At 47.0% G+C, this 22678-nt stretch overlaps 1 protein-coding gene across 5 annotated transcripts in view; it reads left to right on the top strand.

The window, feature by feature from the left end:
- The window catches only part of CTIF (cap binding complex dependent translation initiation factor), a 149413-nt gene that overhangs the window by 23078 nt on the left and 103657 nt on the right, over positions 1-22678 (top strand). For 3 of the 5 annotated variants that reach the window (XM_054810080.1, XM_054810077.1, XM_054810076.1), the window contains exons 1-3: positions 354-422; positions 7614-7826; positions 13985-14068. In XM_054810080.1, the coding sequence (XP_054666055.1) occupies positions 381-422; positions 7614-7826; positions 13985-14068 (339 nt within the window). In that variant the 5' untranslated portion in view covers positions 354-380. Of the gene's footprint in view, positions 1-353; positions 423-7613; positions 7827-13984; positions 14069-22678 lie in introns of those variants that run through there. The other 2 variants (XM_054810078.1, XM_054810079.1) reach the window with 1 other exon arrangement.

Here is a 22678-nt window from a genome sequence, read left to right as displayed (position 1 = left end):
CTGAGAAGAAGAGGGTGTCATCTCACCGAGGAGTAATGTCCAAGAGGTCTTCACTGTGGGGAGCGGAGAGCAATGGGGTCGGTTTTGGAGATTGAACAAGAGATGTGAAAATTGATGTTGGTTGCTCATAGGGCAGGACGTGGTGTCTGCTGGCTGGCGCAGGGCTGGAGCCTCTCCCTGGGTCTTGCTGGGGGTCTCTTCAGTTTGATTTTACCACCATCCCATGCAGACACAGATAAATCAATCTGTGGGTTGCTGGGGTGTTTCTCGATTCATGTCCTAGGTTTCTCAGAGCAGAAGGGACCTGCTGGATCACAGCAGTATTTGAAATTTATTTATTATAACCTTCCCAGGGAGAATGAACGTGAGAGGGACACTGGATGTCCTACCACAGAAGACTCTGGAAGGAGGTGGCTGCATTGGTACGTGAAGAATTTGCATCGTGGCTGCCTTTTATGGGAAGCATCTCTTGTGCCTAGGAAAACCTGGGATGATAAATCCCACATGGCAAGAAAAGTCTTTCAGTGATCTGTCAGGATAGCTCTGGAGCCTGTCACAGCCTGCCTCTCCAGCGGCTGGCCTGCGATGGCACTGCTGGGGAATAAATCTTCTGCAGGGAGAGGCTGATCTGTGTTCCTCCTGCCCCACGTTGGAATCGCAGAGGAACAGAGGATTGGAACTTTTTCAGTGTTTAACTGGAGGATAAGTAAGGAGGAGACGTGGGGTTTGCAACTGTGATGCCTTAAATGAGTCATAAAACCAGCTGAGACGCGGTGGTTGGAAAGCTGGGTGCTTGCCATTTACTGGGTTTTGGTGGTTGTTGGACCTTTTGATATTGAATGTTGATACAGGTTCCTAAATCTGGAGAAGCTTGATGCTAAACACTGCATTAAGCAGTTCTGCCTGAACTCTGTATTTTAGAGATCTCTTCCAATCATCTTCCCTGGAAGTTAGCATTGAGTATTAACTCCTGGCAGTGTAGGGGGGTAAATACACTTCCAGCTTCCACTGTTTGGGTGCATGTGATAGTGTGGTGTTCCTGGTTCTCTCGTCATTGAAGGCCACAACCTTCAAAGAAACTTGTTGTGTGTGAGAAAGCATTTTAGGCTTTTAGCATCCATCCAACGGAAGCAAAAAAATGGCAAAAGCAACCTCTTTATTTTGTTTCCTTTGCTGATTGATGCCTGACCAGGTTGTATCTTGGGTAGGAGTGAGGAGGTTGTTGGCTTAATGATAGGTTAGGATGTCAGTTTGTCTTGCTGAGTTGCAGCAAGAATTGTTTTAGGAAGATCTCTTCATGGGCAGCAGCCTTGCTGACAAGGTTGCCATGTCAGCATGTTATGGACCAAAAGACCCCACTCTTCACTTCAGAGAATGATGCTTGTATGGGGCTGGAGTCCCTGCTGCCTTGGGATGGCAGGGGCACAGGTGGGTCCCGTTCCAGGGGAAGAGCTGTGTGTGGCTGCCCCATGGTGCTGCCTCGGCAGGTTCAGGCTGCTGCAGTCCAGGGTTTGGAGAAGCTTTGCTCTGTTGTGCCGGAGAGAGGACGGCTGGAGCATCTGCCCTGGGGGAGGATGTACGTTTGAGGTCCTCTGACACAGGACACAGTGAGCTGATGGAAATGCATTCCCATTCCTGTGTGTCTGTCTTCTTCTCACCATGGACCCATCTTCCTTCTCATAACATCATTTTGGTTGCAATTTCCCCTGTGCTGTTACGTTCCACCCATCTAGTCCAAACTGATTTCTTTCTCTGTTGCTGCTCGTCACCTATCAGGCTCACGACTTGGTTCCTCAAGTTCAACACAAGCCTAAAGCACCTATTGGAGATGGGGTTGACACCCTGAGCCATAGGCAGGCCCACAGGGTGGGCTGGTCTGCTGTGTGGGTGCTGCTTCCACCCTCTGTCTACTGGATGAACGCACAAATGTCATAAAAATAATTGTTCTTACTGAATGTATTTGCTGATTTAGGGTAAAACTGAATAATTGCCATAAACTGTATAATCTTGCTAAAGCAAGAACCCCATTTAGATCACTCTTCAAAATAACAGCTATTAATAATAATTATACATTACAGCAATGCTGATAATTACTAAGTTATAATAAGCAGTTTGCACATCTCGTGACTATTTCTTCTAATGACTCCATGTTTTATGGTCATAGTAACGAGCACAGCATGGGCTTCATAGGAAAGTTTTGCAAGGTAATTTTCAGACCCCCAAAACTTACAGACTTTGTAAGTTTGACAAAGAGAAGGGAGGAGGGGGGAACAGGAAAAAAATATAGATTAGAGGTTGATCTCTACTGATTATCATCAAGGAGCGTATCTGAGGACTGGGAATCCTTGGTGGTAGTTGCTATGCCAATGCAGATCCAAGGGATCACCACTTCCTGAAGAGCTCTCAAGAACATGTGTTTGCTCAGTTTGGGAAGGCATCAACTGCTTTGATGCTCAAATGTAGTTTTGAGGTTTTGTTTGAAAACCTCTTGTTTATACTTGCTTTGAGGGCGAGGCAAGATGGGAAACTTGCTCCAGGCACAGAGGTTTTCTGACATGCAGCACCAAGAAGAGCAGGAGACCATCCAGCCCGTGCCACTTTCCTGACAAAGACGTTTCATTTTGGAAAGGGAGAGAAGGGTTAGCATTAGTGTGGAGAGTAAACCTTTGCAGATGGACTTGAATTGGTCTGGATGCAGGTGGCAGCTTCCCTTCCCAAGGTGCCTCCTGCCAAGGAGGAAGGGCCACCATTTGTGCTTTCCAAAATCTGTCCCTCTTGAAGGGCCAGGCTGCTTGAACCAGAAACCCAGCAAATAGGGACCCAGCAAATCGGCCTCTGTAAACCTGTGATTCTCTTGTTTTGTCAGGCACATTTTATATACACACATCTCACACTTGGTAGAATTAGGTAGAGCCCAGAAATCAATGGTTAACAGCTGAAAAAGCCTTGCCTTGAGAAAATTTATGGAGGATGGTGACCAAAACAACCCTCACCTGAGCATTGGGACATCTCTGGGCAGGCTGGTGGAAGTGGGGAAGGCAGTTGCATGATAACTGGGAGAAACTCATCTAAAATGGGAGAGACTGCTCAGAATGAAGTATGGAAAGTAGGATGAGAGCAGAGGAGGCTTTCTTAAAGCCATGAAGTGGTTGAACAGCATCTCATGGAATCAAAAAAAGCATTCAGGTTGGAGAAGACTTCAGGAGGTCTGTAGTCCAACCACTTGCTCAAAGCAAGGTGAGCACTGAATTTGGATATTACCCCACTGCTGTAGTGATCAGGCATGTGTGGTCCTAACCATGAACACCAATATAGGAAGGGAACATGGTCAGAAGGGGAATTTAAAGGACGAATTCAGAAAACCCAGAGCTGGCCACTAGCAGGGAGTGCCAGGAGATGCCAAAAAGGCAAGATGTTCCTCTGCTTGTTGAGCCTCCTTATTGATGCCCTGTGTTGGGTGATGGTGGCATATCAGCAGTGGCCCCAGCACAGCTGGCACGTTGGGATGTCCATGTCGGGTAGCCAGTCTCTGTGTCATTATGTGATTCACACTGACTCCATGCAGACTAAACATATAAAGAAGATTACAGACCACAACTTGTTAGTCTTTTATCTTATTATAAGGGTTAGATGTCAACCAACTCTCTGTCCATGCCCAGACACCTGCTCTAGGGATCTTTGTGTACAATGACAGTCCTATCACAAGCATATGTGGTAACTCATCACCCTAAAACAGAGGGGAGTTTTCTTCCTGCTAAGTTCTGGTTTTCTTTAGAGAGAGGTGAAGGTTGACTTGATGTTTGAGTTTCCTAGTAGAGATCCATAAATATCTCAAATACATGATTTGTGCTCATTTGCTGGAATTGGTGACTTCTGATAAACCCATTCCCCTTCAATCCACCGTCTCTCCTGCTGCTAATCAGCAAAATGCTGGTTGGACATGGGGGTGAGCACCTCAAAAGTGGAGTAATTTGTTAGCCCTTGCTCTGCTTCATGCTTTATTGTGGGTGTTCAAGGAGGAGCATCCCCAGGCCGGTGCCCTGGGCTCAATTTCCTCCAGTGACACCTTCAAAAAGATTTAAAATAAGCAAAAAAACCTTTGGGTTTGTGTTGTGTGGGCCCAGGGGATGGAGGATACCCTCTGACTCTGCTTGCTCCATCCCAAGCAATGCCACCTGTCTCAGCTGTCCTCTACCTCATGTCGTCACCTCCCCACAATGTTGTGCCCTCCAGGACTCATTGCAGCCACCTATTCTCCCAACTCTTTCTTTAGCACTTTCTGTTTCATAATTGGTGCTTTCCATTTGGTAATTGGCACTAATTAGCTAAAAGGGGAGAAGCATGCCCTCCTCCAGGGCTCCATGCTCTCTGGGGCTCCTCTTTTTTTTTGGTCTATTTTTTTTCTTTCTTCTTTTTAATACGCCACATGATTTTTGTTCAGGAGTTAATGTGTGATATTGATCTACATAATGAGCCTTTTTGACAGTCCGGGCACATTTGAGAATAATTCCTTGAGCAGATGAAATCCTTAGGCCAGAACTGCTCGTTCTCAGCAGTTTCCAAATGAAGCCACAATTGTTCAGAAGTGACAGATGAGAAATAGTTCAGGAGCTGGAAATTACACGAGCTGGTAACAGATTTTTTTTTTTTCTTTTTCCCTTCCGGATGGCATGTGACTCAATCCAAATTTGCTTGGTAATTTTATACTTGTCTCAAAACAGACTGTAAATACCAATTCCCAGTGAAGGAGAGAGTGAGGGATGAAGTCTTGGCGTCCTGCAATGTGGTGGGATGTCTTGTCCCTCCCAACTGCAGGGAAGGAGGAGTATGTGTCTTACCACAAGATGCTGGTTTGGAGCTTAATTCATGTGCAAACATGCCCAGCCCAGGTACAGGAGTTGATGGTTTCTTTTCTTTAAGGTGTCAGTGGCGTTCAGCCATGGAGAAATAGGAAGGAGGAGAGGGGTTGGTCCAAGCTCACTCCACAGTGGTTGGCTGGGGGACAGTGGGGATGCTGACCCCCCTCCCCATCACTCACCCCAGCTTCTCTGGATGTGGGATGCAGAGTTTGGGGTGAACGTGCAGCCAGCACTTGACTGATGGCCAAAGAAAGGGTGTCAGGCCCCCAGAGCAGTCTCATCTCCCACAGCAATGAGTCGCAGCGATTTTATGTCATATGGAAAATACTTTGTTTTGATGGCTCTTCTTGTCCTTCTTGCTGCTGTGGGTTCAGTCCATGTTTGCAAACCAAGTGGCTCCTGTTTGGGTCAGTACCTTGAGGAGAGACCTCCCAGGAAATCCGGTGATGCATGCTGAAGAGTGTCATCTGCAGGTGTTTGCAGCTGGACCGGTCCCCACTGCCCACACTGTGCCTGTGGGCACCCCAGGTGTGGGCAAGGGAGAGGACCACGTGAGAGGGTGGTTTGGGTGGTGATAGTCCCATCCTCAGAGCAAACTGTACCCATCTTTGCTCACATGACCGATGTGTGGTCCTCAAGGGCTGGAAGTTCTTGTGTTGGCTTTGCAGCCATTAGATGTACAAGCTATAGCTCCTTGCTCCAACCTGGGGTTTAGGAGTCTTGCAAACCTAAGTGTTGTTTGAAGAAGCATCCATGGCCACTTTCATCAGGGTGAAGGTCTCCTGGTACCGTTTCCGTCTCAGGAGACCACAGGAGGACCATTCTGTGCATTTTGCTTACCTGTGGAGCGTACCTTTCATTTCTGTCCCTGGTGATGGTGTGGTTTGTTAAGCAGCTTCCCTGTTCTGTGGCAGAGGAGGTGTCATTTCAGTGACACGACGGGGATGGAGTCCTGTCTGTTGCTGGAAAACAATGTTGGCCAGCTTTCAAAGGAGTATGTTATCTGGGGTGGGTGCACCAGATAGGTGCACATAGTGATCACAGGAGCATCCACTTGAACATCATTAGAGCTGCCTTTATTAGCAATGCTGCATTTGAGGTTTCATCAGCTTTTCTTCATTAGATGGACATCTTCAGATGATCTGGATGTCAGCTGTTGATGTCCTTATGTGTTCATTCCATGCTTAGGGGACAACTGCAGGATTTGCTAAGGTTTTTAATTCAATAATTTTAATGTGGATCGAAGGAGATAAAAGTGGTTTGAGTTCAGTCTCTTGCATTGGTTGAAGAGGTGTATGTGGGGTGGTGTATCCATTCTCATGTGTTGGCTTTGGAAAGGGGCTGGGGATATAGAGGGATCTGGCTTTGTTTTGCAGCAGAACACTTAATTCCTTGATGATCTGTGCCCTGAACAAGACTATCCTAATAGGGTTTGCAGTGTAAGCCCCTGGATAATGGCTTCTTGTTCTGCTAGCCATAATATACATATACATATTTAGGAGATGGCTATTGTCCTGGAGCAGAAACTGGAGGGAGGGATAAGCCAGGCTATTGGGACACTTGGGTAGCTGAATCAAGCCTTAAAGCTAATGACCTAATTTTTATATACATCTGTTTGCGTTTGCACAGCCTTCTCTTTCTCCTCTGTTCTGTATTTTCACTTTAACCAGTGAGAAGATGTTAAAAACCTACATACAGAACATTTAGTGATTCAGGCTCCCATTTCTGAAGGTTTGTGTCTCGGCTGGGCTGTCTGCTGGTTTAAGAGACTCAGTTTGCATCCTGAGGATGCTTTATCTTAAAAGCATCATAAAGCCCCTATGTCTGCTATAGAGCCATTCTCCTGCAGAGCTCACGCAAGCTGGCTGGTGAGATGGGCAAGGGTTTTATCCTCCTGAAAGCTCTGGCCCCTTGGAGCTGGGAAGGGACCTCTACATGTTGCTCCAACCTGCAAAACCATGGATCCATGGCGCTTGGTGATCTGGCAGAGCAGGGCTGAGTTTGGGAGAAGATGACCCATGTCTGGTCATGATGAATATGGGCTTGTGTCTCCGTGGAGGTGATACCTTTGCTGTGGCAGGGGCTTGGGGCTGTGCTGACTCGGAGCTCAGCCGGAGATATAGCATCATTTCTTCTGTTGTTGCCAGTCGACTGGTTTATGCAGAACATGCTTTGTTGTTTTGCAGGGTTTTCCCCTTTTTCACTCTTTTTAATTCATTTTTAACGAGGACAGGTTTTAAAAACAGGTTCTAGTGTGATCTCTGTTTCACCTCCATGTGCAAACCTCCTCACTTTACAGTCACACCGTTGACTCGGCATCATTTACTGCTGCAGTCCTAGAGAAGCTTTTCAATTATCATCCTCTTCCTCACGCCCCTGTCTGTCATCCCCAGCTTATCACCCTTATCCAGCACAGCTAATGCCATGGGCTTTTTAAATTAAGCTTTTTAATTTTGTTTTTATCTTGTGCATGTGTCTGGAGTTTTTCAGTAGTTTGGATTTTAAGAAGGAGGATAAGCAAAATGTCCGTTGTTGTCCTTAGATGTAGGACTATTACAGAAATGGGACTTTTTTTTTGTTTATGCACACATGGAAACTCTAAATGTGACCACTTAGGATTATTATAAATGTTATTGGATGTACAACAAAAATATTCTGCCTGTGAATACTGATAGGCTTTGACTACTGCTTTTTTTAGCCGTTTTATAATTACTGGGAAATCATTTCTTGCCTTTTTTTATTTTACTTTCTCAGGCTCCCTCTGTTCACGGTGTCTCTCCTGAAGGGATGGAGAACTCGTCGGTGGCATCAGCCTCCTCAGAGGCAGGGAGCAGCCGCTCTCAGGAGATCGAGGAGCTGGAGCGTTTCATCGACAGCTACGTCCTCGAGTACCAGGTCCAGGGGCTGCTGACAGATAAAACGGAGGGGGATGGTGAAAGCGAGAAGACACAGTCCCACGTCTCACAGGTGGGCGAAGGGCACAGTGTGGGGTGGTAGAGCGTCTGGGGGATGCCGGTGGCTTGTCACCTGGGTTGGGGACGCATGTCCAGCTGAAGTGTTTTGAGCATTGGGGTGTAAAGCAGGGCATAATAAAAGACGGGATTTGGGGCAGCTTGCTTGTTCAACCAGATATGAGGTCTCCAAACAGTTGGTAGAGGTCTCCTGCCAACTGGGTTTTCTTTTTCCAAGGTGTGTGCCCTGCAGCTTTTTGACTTCTCCAAGGTTCCCATTTATAAATGAAGGACATTTCATTTGTAAATGAAGGGTGCCTCTCTCCATCCCAAACAGCACGCTGCTTTGCCAGGGTGGAAGAATCCTGGAGGGATTGGGAAGAGCTGCAAGGGCTGCAGCAGGGGGCTGCTCAGTAGTGAGATGTGCACAGGGCTGTCCATGAAACAGCCAAGACCTAAGGTCAATCAAAAGCCCCAAATGCTCCCCGAAAGTGTAGCTTTTGTTGGCATTTTAATATGTGTAATAACCTGTTTGCTTGCATCATGGTTGTTACGCAAGAAAAGGAAACTGCTGTATTTCAGAGGATGGGAATACCCAGCGAACAGAGGGATGGTTTTAGCGGGGATGTGGCTTGATGCTGTCATTAGGAATTATGCGGTTCTAGTTAGATTTGTTCCTAAACTGGACATTTTAGGTCCAACGCAAAGAGAAATGAAACCTCCTGAACCACTGTTGTTGTTTGGAGGGAAATCATTTATATTCTGATGCCACAGAGTGCCAGGTGCGTGCTGAAGATGTGAACTGCCGAAGGGATAAGGAGCCCATGGTGCAAAGAGTGGCGGGCTCCAGTCCCCACCCTTGGGCTTCTAAGGCTGCTGTGATTCTCCATTTGTGATAGAGGTGCTTTCCCACCTTGCAGGTAGGATAAAATGTTTAGCTTAGAGAACACTTACGTACTGATTATGAGGATGAAATAAGCTTAAGGATAAGGCCATCGCTGGATAGCTGAGATGTGTTTGTGCTGCAGGAGTGGTCTGCTGGTCTGATTTCGGTCTTTGTCTCTTTATATGGGCTGCAAGGGAGACTGATCCCAAGCAGAGATCCCCGGACCACTTTGTATTAAGCGTTACTGTTAGTTTAACAGCTAACGAGACTACGTGGCAAAGCTGAGCTGGGGGTGCTATTATGGGGAGAAAGGCTGAGTCCAGGCTGGGTTTGTCTGGCACCGTGACCTCCTCCAGCATGCAAAGAATTTTTGTTGCAGGTCATTTTGTCTCTCATTTCATGCTCAAGTCTATTAATTGCTTACAGATGAGTCCCTCCCTCCCTAGAGTTTTGGTTTGCCTTTAAATTGGGAGGAGTGGTTGGGGTACCAAGGGCAAGGTGCTCTCCTGCTAGTCCTGGAGGTGCCTACTTCTCCTGTCCCCTGCCTCATGCACCCCAGCGTGCAAAAGACAATGATGTCCCCCAGTCCAGCAGAGAGGAGTTTGCTCTCCCACATGAACCTCATGAAGTTCAACAAGGCCAAGTGCAAGGTCCTGCATCTGGGTCAGGGCAATCCACAGTATCATTACAGTCTGGGGGATGGATGAGTTGAGAGCAGCCCTGCAAAAAAGCACACAGGGACACTGGTGGGTGACAAATTGAAGTGAGCTGGCAATGTGCGCTTGCAGCCCAGAAAACCAACCATAGCCTGGGCTGCATCACAAGAAGCATGGCCAGCAGGTCAAGGGAGGGGATTCTCCTCCTCTGCTCCCAGAGACCCCACCTGGAACACTTCATCCAGCTCTGGGGTTCCCAGCACAAGACAGGTATGGAGCTGTTAGAGTAGGTCCAGAGGAGGCCACAGAAATGGTCAGAGGGCTGGAGCACTTCTCCCGTGAAGACAGGCTGAGAGAGTTGGGGTTGTTCACCTGGAGAAGAAAGCTCCAATGGAACTTTGTTGTGGCCTTTCAATATATAAAGGGGGCTTATAAGAAAAATGGAGAGAGACTTTTTAGTAGGGTCTGTAGTGACACACAAGGGGTAATGGCTTTAAATTGAAAGAGGGGAGATTCAGATTTGATATTAGGAAGAAATTCTTCCCTGTGAGGGTGCTGAGGCCCTGGCACAGGTTGCCCAGAGAAGCTGTGCCTGCCCCTGGCTCCCTGGCAGTGGTCAAGGCCAGGTTGGATGGGGCTTTGGGCAACCTGGGCTAGTGGAGGGGGTCCCTGCCCATGGCAAGGGGTTGGATGGGCTGTGAGGTCCCTTCCAACCCAAACCATTCTGTGATTCTATATATGAAGGATCCCATCCTTATCTGATATCAGCAGTGTTTACCTGATTTATCTGAGCTATGCAGGTTTGCTGGAGCTGAGGATCCAATCTAGAGCTTTGGACCCTTTATATATTAGCTCGGTGTAAAGAAATTACCAATCAAAGGAACCTTTTTAAGAATAGATTTTGCTGAAGAGGTCTTTTACAATTTGAGGATCAAAGCTGTTAGAAGTGGGAGAAAATAAATTTAAAAATCAAGTAATCCAAAGTACTTTATAGTGCATTTTTTTAACCTAAGAGTGCATTTTTTTAACCTAAGGCTGGAAAATGGCTGTGTTTGAAGTGACATGTTGGAGGGGCTTCAGGTCAAACAGGCAAGTGCTGCTGTATTCAACATGTCAAGTTTAGAAATACTATTGAATTAGAAATAAATTAGCAGTCAAAGTTTTACAACCACTTGCAGGCTGTACACACTTCTGCCCATAAGCCCAGGCTCCCTCTGCATATTAAAGGACAAAACCTGCTAATTCTTGTGGCAGCCCAACCAAATCCATCTCCCATTTGTGGAAATGGGATTTTAGGTTTCCTTTCTGGCCTACCCTGAAAAAAAAAGGAGCTACTGGGTTTTTAATGTCAGTTCTGGGAATGCTGTCTTTAAAGAAGGTCAGGTTTTATTTTAAAAGAAAAATGAATAATAATGAAAGATCTGAACATTGAACCTTTTAATTAAACCACTTTTAGAGGCATCTCAAATAAAGCAGCTAAATGTGGTTGTACCCCAGACCACTGGTGTGTAAGTTTAATTAGGATTTCTATGTGAAACTCCAGCAAGATGCAGTATTTCATATTTTTAGGGCTGCATATGGGCCAGTAAGTGAGGATGGGCTTTTACATAGGTGACCTGCTTTTATTGAGCCATGTCTTAAGGGATGTCTTCAGGGATGTATTTGTCCAAGTGGAGAACGGTGACAAGTGGTGTTCCTCCGGGGTCGGTACTGGGACCGGCACTGTTCAACATCTTTGTCGGCGACATGGACAACAGGATGGAGTGCACCCTTGGCAAGTTTGCCGATGACACCAAGCTGTGTGGTGTGGTCGACACGCTGGAGGGAAGGGATGCCATCCAGAGGGACCTGGGCAGGCTGGAGAGGTGGGCCTGTGCAAACCACATGAAGTTCAACAAGGCCAAGTGCAAGGTCCTGCACCTGGGTCGGCGCAATCCCAAGCACAACTACAGGCTGGGCAGGGAATGGATTGAAAGCAGCCCTGAGGAGAAGGACTTGGGGGTGTTGATTGATGAGAAGCTCAACATGAGCCAGCAGTGTGCGCTGGCAGCCCAGAAAGCCAACTGTGTCCTGGGCTGCATCAAAAGAGGTGTGACCAGCAGGTCGAGGGAGGTGATCCTGCCCCTCTACTCCGCTCTGGTGAGACCCCACCTGGAGTACTGCATCCAGCTCTGGGGTCCCCAGGACAAGAAGGACATGGAGCTGTTGGAGAGAGTCCAGAGGAGGCCACAAAGCTGATCGGAGGGCTGGAGCACCTCTGCTATGGAGACAGGCTGAGAGAGTTGGGGTTGTTCAGCCTGGAGAAGAGAAGGCTCCGGGGAGATCTAATTGCGGCTTACCAGTCCCTGAAGGGGCCTACAGGAAAGATGGTGAGGGACTGTTTATCAGGGAGTGTAGTGACAGGACAAGGGGGAATGGGTTTAAGCTGAAAGAGGGGAGATGGAGATGAGATGTGAGGCAGAAGTTCTTCCCTGTGAGGGTGGTGAGGCACTGGCGCAGGTTGCCCAGAGAGGTTGTGGATGCCCCATCCCTGGCAGTGTTCAAGGCCAGGTTGGATGGGGCTTTGGGCAACGTGGTCTAGTGGAGGGTGTCCCTGCCCATGGCAGGGGGTTGGAACTAGATGGGCTTTGAGGTCCCTTCCAACCCAAATCGTTTTATGATTCTATGATTCTAAGAAATTATCTCTTCTCTCCCAAAGATATTCATTTTCCCACCTCTTACCCCAGATTTGTATAAGAAATAATCAGGAATTTTTATTTCTGATTTTCTCTTCCTCGTCACTTCTTATCAAAGCAAGGGATAAACACGCACATATTCCATATTCTGCAGCTCACTGGAGTAACCCTGAGTGGAAGTCAGCCTGACTGAAGGCGGCATGTTCCCTCTTAATGAGAGCTGGAGGAAAAAGGACGGGTTTAGGGGGAAGGTGCTGGACTGAGACCAAGAAAATTATTTTCAACTGCAAGGTTCTGCTGACAACTTAATCTTTAAAGTTGGGCAAGTTACTTAATCTCTCTGTGGTTTGTTTCCTTGTGGCTGTAATAGTTTTCCCTGCCTAAGAGTGGATAAATCCACTCACCCATGTGTGCAGAGATGCTTGGATGGTACCACATCCCTGAATAGCTGCTCTCCATGCTGGGAGGCGCGTTATATGCTGCTTCATCCTCCACACCACTCGCAGGGCAGCTGAATCCATCACCAGCCTAGAGAATCTCAAAGTGTGGATGTTCCCATGGGGGGATGTCTTCAACCTTGCTCCCACCAGGAAAAAGAGGAAAGTCAGAGGGAAAATGCAATTTTCTTTAAGCTGTGGACATAATAATAGGTGAGCTGGACCTTGGGAGACCTTTCTAGGCACATGGTTGCACTCAGAATTTTAAAGGAGATAGACGTAGGTCTGGTAGAAGACTCTCAAGCGTGATAGCATCATGAGCTTCTCCAAGTGGGTCAGCAGAGGTGTCAGAAGAGTGGTGGGCTCTTTGATGAGCTCATTAAAGGCGAGTCTGAGGTTCCCCCTTCTGGTGAGCTAGAATGGGCTCTCTGATGAGGGCAGGGCTGTGCAGGGATCATGGGCAGTTCTAGTGGTGGCTCTTCCTCTTATTTTCTGGCCTCATCCATACCTGGCAAAAAGCTATCAGATAGCAGCTGTTTGTATGGAACTGACTTTTCATTCTCTTGGCACATCAGCCTTGGCGATGGTGTCCAAGCGATGCATGTCTGTACGGCAGCTGAGCACTTCCAGGATGAAAGACCTCAGAAATGGGGCTGGTCACCAAGGTTCAGTCTCAACTTTGTTGGGGGGGGGGGGGGGCGGGGTTAGTGGTGGACAAAATTACTTTAGGATTTAGCAGCATCTTTCATGTTTGTCCAGTGAAATCTACTTTTTTAAAATTGTATTTTTTTCTCCAGTATGATGTAGCCCTTCATTTATTGGAGGGGGAAAGAACCCCAAATGATGCCAAATTGAATTATTTTGGTGGAGGCACCTTGCTGTCAAGCCTTGAGGGAAGCTGGTCTAAGCAGCTCGGCATCCCCTATGGCTGGAAAGTCCCCTGATGCCCATGTCCTTCACCATGGGGTGAAGCCGGTGTGACAGCAGGGCTGCCATCCAGGCTGCACGTCACGGCTGTGGCGTATGGCAGTGGCCAAACCTGTAGCTTTGAGCTCTGTTTTCTGGGTTTTTTAAAATAAAAACACAGGGGTTTGGCAGCTCAGAACTCCTATCTGTCACTGAAGCAAACAGAGTTGGGAAAAACAGAAACTTCCCAACTTTCTATGGAAGAGTCCATGGAAAAGAGTAATCTGGCCAAGCTGTCCTGGTGCGTACCGTATGCCCAAGATACCAAACACTGTTGGAGTCTGCAAGGAAGTACTGGTGATGCATTTTATTGCAAAGCATCATTTCAGGTGCCTTCCTGCAGTTGTTCCTTTATCTTCCCTCTGCTCACCATCAGTGGGTGGAGCATTTCCAAGCCAAAGCCTTTGGGATCATCCTGAAAAAGGTGGGGGGAGCTGCACATGTACAGTCATGCCTCTGGCCGGACAGCATTTGCTGTGCGCTGCGGACTGACACAGCAGTTTTTCCCAGCCCAGCTATTATTTTATACAATCCCTTTTTTATCCCTTTTACAGTGGACCGCGGATTGTAGCGAGCAGCTTGATGGAAGCTGTTCCCCATCCCGAGGGAAGGGCTCGTCGTCTCACGAACACAATCAGGTAGGGGTTGTGTTTAGCTCTTCCTCGCCAAAACTGTGCTTTTGTTGTTGTACTGCCTCATCTGTACAGCTTTCTGTCGCCCGTGGAAGGGGATACGTGTCCCTCTGCTTGGCTGCCGAAAGCTCGCTTCTGCTGAAACCACAGGAGATGAGCAACATCCCAATGTGCAGATGGATGCTTTGACTGGGAGCTTATTGCTCTGTAATTAAGGGAGAAAAATACTGAGTGTCACATTTATTCCTGAAAAGCTCCTTATTGCCACCTGTTTGAGGGACCTATTTGGAGCATCAAAGCTGACTTGGAAGTATGAGATGTAGCTGAGATGGGGGAGCTTTGTGTAGTTGTGCTTCTTGGTTATATGCTGCAGTGCAAGGATGGTGTTGCAGGGAAGAGGATTAAATAGCTGAGAGGCTGAACTGGGCTAAGATGCAAAATTGCACGTGCTGAGAGCCTGTGTTGGGTTTACAGTGACAGAAGCCAGGTGTGAGTTGGTTCTGGTGGTTGTACGTGATGTGAACATCAGTAAAGAGTGTCTTCCAAGTGCTGCTGGCATCACTGGAGGTGGCTGTCCCTCCTCTGTGCAAGCACTGGTGTGGGAGAGGGTTGGGTAGGGTGGAGGCATGGGTTTGACCATTGTCACCTGTTTGAGGAGCTGCTGTGCCACGATGCGTCCATCAGCCCTGTAAGAGCAGCGTTCGCCTGAGGAGATATGAGACTGAGCTGGCTGCAGGAAAGGGTGAAGCAGCATTTGCAGTTGCTGTGGCTGATGGATGTCCCACCTGGAGAAGGGGCTTCAGGCTGGTGGTTTTGGTGCTCTTGCCCTGCTTGATGTCCTCCAGGCTTCAGTCCCATGCGTGGGATCTGTGAGAAGAAGCCTGTGAGCCCCTTGCAGGGTGGTACAAGACACCGTGCCAGCCTGAGCAGTGCGTATTGTCGCTCCAGCATCCCGTTTTGGGCACAGTTTCTTTCCTCACAGAGCCATGCTGGAAGGTGCTTGGTGCAGGACGGGGGCTTACACGTCCCTTCCCTGCCGCGTGCCTGGATGCAGGGATGCTGGGAGCATCTATACAAACACCTGCACAAAACAAAGACAAGATCTTATTGTGTAGGAAGGTGCATGCTGTATGGCGACACTGCTTTAGATGAGCCTCTGAAGGTGCCAGATGGAATTGGGGATTTAATTTATTATAGCTTTGATCTGCTCTGAAATATTCGACAGCAAAACCCCAGCTGGGTTCCCTCCCACCGTCGCAGCTGGCTCCTTGAAATTCAGCTGGGAGGCTGGCCATTCCCTTCAAGCCTCCTTGGGTTGCTCAGGGTGTTAGCAGGACTGGTATTCTCCCTGGGGAAGAAGGTCCCTGGCTCTGGTGGGTACCACAGGAAAATGCAGGAGTCACGCACAAGTGATGCTTTCCTGACTCCAATCAATGCAGCCCTGACATCTTTAATCTACCTCGTACCGTGCCATCTTTTGTTTCAACTTGTGGTTTTTTTAATTGTTTGTTTGTTTTTTTTCTTTTCCTGGGCATGAAATCTATTTGATCTCCTCCAGCACGAAGCTTGTTTTCTATTTACAAATAATATTCACTGATGCCCAAGCTGTTTTCCCTGTGTTTGGGCTCTCTCCCAGCCTGCAGCGGAGCTAATAATTATCTCTCTCCATGTTGGACTTCCTTTAACAGCGAGTGACAAATTTTCCTTGGCACCAAAAAGGAACTGCAAGCTATTGTTCTTCTGTCCAGGCAGCGTTTCTGATATACGAGTGAAATGCTGCTGGTGAGGACTAGGTTCAGTTTATTACAGTTTCCGGCTGTTGATTTTTCACTAGTAGCTTTAAACATTTTAAAGGAAAATTTCATTTATAAGGTGTTTGTCTTGAATGTAAATTATCAATTGCTCTTCAAACCTGCTAAGGAAAAAGCTGGCGAATTATTTCCCAAGGGATGTTAAGGTTTTTTTGTTGCAATTTTTTATGGATTTTGAGGGATTTGGTTGGAAAATCGAATTCCTGTTTTTCCTGTTTTATTTCCAGTTGAGATTTCTGCATTGCTGGTTGTGCGATGTGCACCAGTCTGAGTTGAAAAATACTTCGATTTGAGATTTCTGGTGGCTACTGTGAAAATGTCGGTTATGTATCAGTGACTGTGATATGCCTCACATAGTTCTAACCTGACAATCAGAAAGGGCATTTATATGGAAATCCAGTTTAGTCCTGAAAATATATTCAGCATCTTGTTCCTTTTCTGCAAAGGCAGAGTAGTCTGGGGCCACATTTTCAAAACTAATTGGCTTCCTAAAGATTGAAAGGGAGCCTAAAGTGAAGCTGACTTTCCCATCCCTGAAAATGCCCCTCTGCATCCCTAAGTGCCTGATGCCTTTGAAATTCTCGTCTCTAGGATCCTGCAAGGTTAAGGCAAATAAAAGAAAGATTTTTTTTGTGTGCGTATAGGTGTATTACATATTTAAATAGACATTTGTATATAATATGTGTGTATATAAGCATCCGCAGGATGTTGTAGAAGTGTGGGGCTGAGAGCAATTCCTGAATAATGTGCAATTTAAGAGTAAAAATAAGGTGTCTTGATGCAACCTGCAGTCCAGGATATTCCTAAATTGCTGTTTTTCTGATGCTGTCAGGTATCTCTGGGAAAGACCAGCCCATACTTGTCCTGCTCTTACACTCCTTGGTGAGATATCTGCTATTAGCAACTGTGGGAAACTATATGGGGGTCAGTGCTGTAGTCTGGCACTGTGCATCCCATACAAAGCAGTTGCTTAAAAATAGAGAAGATTTGCCCTGGAAACCTCTGGTCTTTCCAGTTCTCTGGGCAGGTGGCTGTGAGAAGACAGTCTTCTCGTGGAGGATCTCATGAGATACATTTTGTGAACTGGTGCACTGAGAAAATCCTGGCCTTATAATTACATTCAGCTCATCTATAATTCTCCTTGTTTCCAACTTTGAATGCTTTTGTTTGCTGCATGGCATTGCTGTACTCTGCCGAGCCCTGCTGCATTTCAGCAATACCCCCCAGAAGGTCTGCTAGCTCCGTGTGAGCCTCTGGGGTGAAGACCACTCCATCGCTGTATGCAAGATATTATTTGAGCACCATATTGCCTATATAAATGAGGAAAGTTTAGATAATGGAATCATTTTAAATCTTTTTATGTTTGGATTATTTTTTTCTAAAAAGATCCAGTGGGAAGATTTTATATAATACTTTATTTGCATACTCCTTGTGAGGCTGTTGCAAGTAGGAATCTCTTTGATATATTTCTGAGAGCAATTCGTTAAGTAAAAGACTTCTGGTATGGTGTGTATTTAGAAAGCCAGAGGAGCTCTTGGTACATGAAAGACCTGGCAGCTACTCCATCTCAGGCTCCTCTTGTGGAAAGGGCATTAAGAAAAACCAAAGTGATTCTGCAGTTTTGTCCCATTTCTCCTGGCAATGGGAGAGGGAGAATTGAAAATCCCCTTCCTGGCCAAATACATCTCTTCCCCTGTGGTGGCTGACTGTCACCCATCACCACCAAGCGAAAGCCTGTGTTGTTGGCAGTAAATGGGACTGCAGTTTATTTTACTGCTTATTTGCATGTGTGTCCATGTCCCAACAGGTGCAGCAGGGACTCGTTGCATGGTTGGGGATGTCAGAGGCTTCTCCCATTGACAGTCATGTTGCCTTCCTATTGAGCAGTGAAGGAGCAGGCAGGGTGTGTGGGTCACATCTGGATTATCCTACACCCTGCTGGTAGCACCCTTCTGCTGTCTTCCCTGAGGAGCTGATGGTGGAGGAGATGACTTGGTTTGCCTTCCCAATAGGCCAGTAGAAACAGCAACATGCCTGTGGCAGGTGGAGGTGGTGGGTTTCCACTCTTGGGCTCTGGTTGGAGAGGATTAGCTGGCTGGGGTGAAGAGCATCCCAAAGGCTGCACTGACAAGTTAACAATGTAAGATGTTGAGTGTCCTGCACTGTTTGGTAGTGTGGAGATGTAGAGGGCGTTGCAGGGATTGTGTGCCATTGTCAACGAGTTTGGCACATCCTGCCAAAGGATGTCCGAACCCAAGCCCAAGTCTGAACCCTTAGTGATAAGGAAAGTGTGAGAAGTTCCCACAAAATCAAAGCTAATGTCACATGAAATTTTACCTTCCATGTCTCCATTACTCAAAGAAGCACTGTTCTCATGCCAAAATGTTCCCAGGCAGGAGATGCTTTGCGTCGTGTGAGCTCAGACTGTAGGCAGAGGACATCTGACCTGCCTGCACCTGGGGACGTACAGCTGGGGGAGGTGTCTTTGACTGCTCTGTGTGTGGGAGCAGAGCGGATCCACTCAAACCTTTCAGGTCCCTCTTGCATGTGTCTAAAGCCCTCTCTGATGATGAGATATGAAGTCATGGCTGGAAAGGTGCTACGTTGCCAAAGCAAAGGCAATAGTAGGGATGGGGTGACGTGTGAAGGTTGTCTCCTGGGGAACAGCACATTTCAATGCACAGTGGAACTTAGTTTTACAGAACGTGCAAAAAGAAAGTATCAGTGCAGATTTCTATTGCAATTCCAGAGATTTTTTTTTGCAGGCATCAGTGCTGCTTGACCGCCTGCAGTCAAACACCAGGAAATCCTCCATGATGGGTGCTGCAGATGTAGGTGCAAGGGATCATGGTCTCAGGCAGTGGTCACGTCACTAGTTCCAGAGTTGGGCTGAGGCTCCTGAGACCAGCACCTCCATCATATAAACTTCTCAAGTCAGCGGTGAAGTCGTGTGCTTGCTAGCTTAAATCCGCTGACATCAGCCAGCAGCGTGTAATGCACCAAATCCTTGGCTAACCAGATCAGCACTGGAGAGTGGGTGGGTGCTCCTTGTGAAGAGTCTGGCAGGATCTCCCAACCAAAGATGTAATTCGTTTCCTTGTGCTGGTTAGGCAGACAGTGTCTGGCTTTAGTTGCCCATCCTTGGGTCTGGATCTGAAGCACAGTGATCTTCTTGCTCAGCAAAACATCAGGGAGCAGTTTGAGGTTCCCCATCTCACCAGCCCGCTTGTGTCATAGCCTAGGGCCAGTTTGTGCACTGACTTTGGCTGAGGTTGGCCGCCACGCTGAAGACCTGTTGGAACAAGTAGGTGTTGATAGATGTTGCAGTCACCTTTGTCTCATTTCCAAAAGAAAAAGAGAAAGTGAAAGACAGGGAGTTACTTTGAGGCTTTGCCAATGAATACAGGGTGGTGTAGTCCTGCCTGATGGAGGAAGAAATTAAATCTTTTAAGTGGGGTGACCTGCCCGTGATCAAAGAGCAGCTCTGAGAAAAACAGTCACTTAATGGTTTTCTGCCAGTAATTGCTGGGTGACACTCCTTCTGTGTAGTGAATGCAGCCCTGTTCAATTACAGTTGGAGAGGACTGCTAAAATATCAAGTCCTTTAGCTAATATATAGGTTGAACTTTCTCTGGGACTTCTGTTTGAGATACACCTTGTGAAGCAGCACCACTGCTCATGAAGCAGACACCTGCTTGGGTGTCTGAAGATCTGGGAGTGAAATGCTTCACTGCTTTGCTGCCTGATTTAGGAGAACTGTTGCTCCTTACAGAGGATGAAGGTGTCTTCCAGGCCTGGTGTCACTAGTGACTTATGTGGGAAGATGTCTTGTCACCCTCAGTTTCCATTTGTGTCGAGCAGACAGGGTGATGCTGGTCTGCCCACTGAAAGGAGAGCTTCCTATGCTCTAGATTAGTGAAATTTTCAGTAGGTCTCTGTTCTTCTTCCAGATTTGGTTGAACAGGTCAACAACTCTTGGCAGGAAAGGGATGATGTGAGCTGTTTCCTCCAAGGCTTGGGCAGAGGCTTGCTGCTGGGTTTCCATGGCACGTCTGAAGTTCTCGGTGCTATTCTAACTGCTCTCAGTGTTCCTCCTCATCTTTATCCTTGTGCATAAACGAGCTATCTAGCACATCCTCGGCTAACACATCTCTTTCACTGTTGTCTGGAAGGAACACAACCACACAGCCTTGGACCTTTCCTGGGGCATCCAGAAAGATCTTGGAGGCTTATCCTCCTGCTTCAAAGCCCATCAGGTCCTTTGGTCCTGTATTGTGGCATAGGTATAGGTAATACCTTACTTTTCCTGGTGGAAAAGTGATATTTGGTGTCCCTTCTGCTGTGCCTTTACCAAAGCAGTGATCAGGCCTACTTGTCCCTATTAAAATATTTAGACTAATCTTATGGTTTTTACTAATTTTTAAATTATTAAAATAATTAAATCATTATTTTTCCATAGAGAAATTGGAGTGGTTGTTCTTGAATAGGTCTAGAAGAGCAGGGAACCCAGTGTCAAAATTCTGCATAACTGGAAGGTTTAGCTGTAGCACAAAGTGGGTGCGTGAAAACCTCTGCTGCAGAAAAACCTAAAAAAAGACCTTTTACATGATAGCTGTCTTCTGTTCTGACCAGGATTAAAAATCAAAGTTTGGGAGTCATTTGAAGGACACCCCACAAGTTGATCTAGGGAGCTCCTTGTAGGTGCAGTGGTGAGACCATTGTCAATGCTGGGGGATATATCTCAGACACTGTTGTGTCCTGAGAAGTCCTCTAGCTTTCTGTTGTTTTTCCTTTTTATCTGGCCCACGTTAGGCTGTGAACGCTGTACATTGAATATTGAGATTTTTACGTACAGCTGAACATGAATCCCATCAAGAATCTACTGATGTCTTCGGGCCACGTAAAGCTTGTTGTATTGCCGTGGTTGGTCTACACCTCTACCAACACAGACAATTTCACCCGTACTTATCGTCACTGAGAGCAACCACACAGGTGGTCATTGCATTTCCATTTATTGCCTGTGCATTGGGGAAAGTTACCTCCTTTTTCTGCAAATGGGATTTTCAAACTTGCACTGAAGCAGCAGAAATTATTAACTCTTGAGCTGGGAGCGGGATTAATTAGTTCATGCCTCAAAGAGCTAGCTGCAAAGGTGAAAATTGCAGTGTAAGTGAAACATATGATTATTGCTAATTAAAATGCAAATGTTAGATTTGACAGCTAGTTTACGAAGGAGGGTGTCTGGCAATGTTAATGTGCACAAGCCTTGGTGTTCCCAAGAGGATGCAGAGCTTGGCCAGAAGGATTGGCATGGATGAGAGCAGCTGCTGGGAATCAGTCTCTTGAGGGAGTGATGTTTCCGTCCAAGCCCCAAAATGTGGCTCAGAGGTCCCATCTCCTGCTGGTGAGTGTAGACCATGAATGGTAGCTGGAGGAGCCCAAATCAGAGCTGGGAACAAGAGTTCAAGGGTTGTTTGGGGTGTTGGGAGAGATTAGGAGAGTCTTGGTCTTTTGAGGGCATAGCAGAAAGTAATGGGGCCAGATGATGATGGATTGGGTTGGTAGGAGGTAAGAGCATGGGATGGAGAATTTTATGCCATTACAACTGTTTCTACAACTTTTGTCAGAGCTGCGGACAAATCTGTTCCTTCAACATGCTGGATTAATTTAGCAAGAGCGCTGTGTGGGAGACACGTAGGTGGCCGTGTTGCGGGATGGAGGGTGAGCAGTGCTGCATCTCACTGCCACAGACCCTCAGCTTTCTGCTGAAGTCCAGCTGCCCGTATGGGTTTGGGATGGAGCTTTTATGGGTTTTACGATGATGCTGGTGGAGGGTTTTTGTTGCTCGGCTGTTGGTTTTTAAGAAACGATTGTTACCTGCATACTCTTACCCACTCCTCCAGCATCACCTGTGAGGTTGGTGTGAGCTTCCCTGCTTCCACAGAAAGTAGGTGTGCAGAGAGGGTTCATTTTAGCATCAAAGGACTTTGTTAGAGGACACAAAGCCACCAGAAATGTCTGGGAGAGTTTCATAGAATCATAGACTGGTTTGGGTTGGAAGGGACCTCAAAGCCCATCCAGTTCCAACCCCCTGCCATGGGCAGGGACCCCCTCCACTGGCCCAGGTTGCCCAAAGCCCCATCCAACCTGGCCTTGACCACTGCCAGGGAGCCAGGGGCAGCCACAGCTTCTCTGGGCAACCTGTGCCAGGGCCTCAGCACCCTCACAGGGAAGGATTTCTGCCTCACATCCCATCTCCATCTCCCCTCCTGCAGCTTCAGGCCATTCCCCTTGGCCTGTCACTCCCTGCCCTTGTCAACAGTCCCTCTCCAGCTTTCTGGTGGATGTATTTCTTTTCTGGAGATTTGAACCCCTGTCAGTAAAGCAGCAGTAAAAAGTTGTTCATCTTTGACAATTAGTCAGAAATTTAGGTAAAATATGGAGCTTGGCTGTGCTGGTGAGTTTGAACATGAGCATATTTAGGTCATACTCGGTTGGACTGTTTCAGCTTCAACAGAAGTTTCAACAATTTTTAGGTCGACAACTTTTATTTCTAAAATAATTTGGTTTCAAATATAAATATTAATAAGGCATGATAAAGATAAGGAACATGAACAGGTAAAAGACTCCAGGCCATGAGTTAAAGCCAGGAGATAAGCTGATTTACTGAAAGGGTACCTGTGATTTTTATCTGACTGGTTTGTGCCGTATCCATGGGATTGTCCTGGTGAGTTTGGACATTGATGCATGGTGGTACCAATCTCCCCATTTCTCACAAGGGTTTTATTGTGGCCAGCCATGTTTC

Source organism: Grus americana, chromosome Z (assembly GCF_028858705.1).
Source record: "Grus americana isolate bGruAme1 chromosome Z, bGruAme1.mat, whole genome shotgun sequence".
NCBI classification, from domain to species: domain Eukaryota; kingdom Metazoa; phylum Chordata; class Aves; order Gruiformes; family Gruidae; genus Grus; species Grus americana.
The sequence above is the reverse complement of the archived record's forward strand: the minus strand, read 5'-3'. Positions and strand labels throughout refer to the sequence as shown.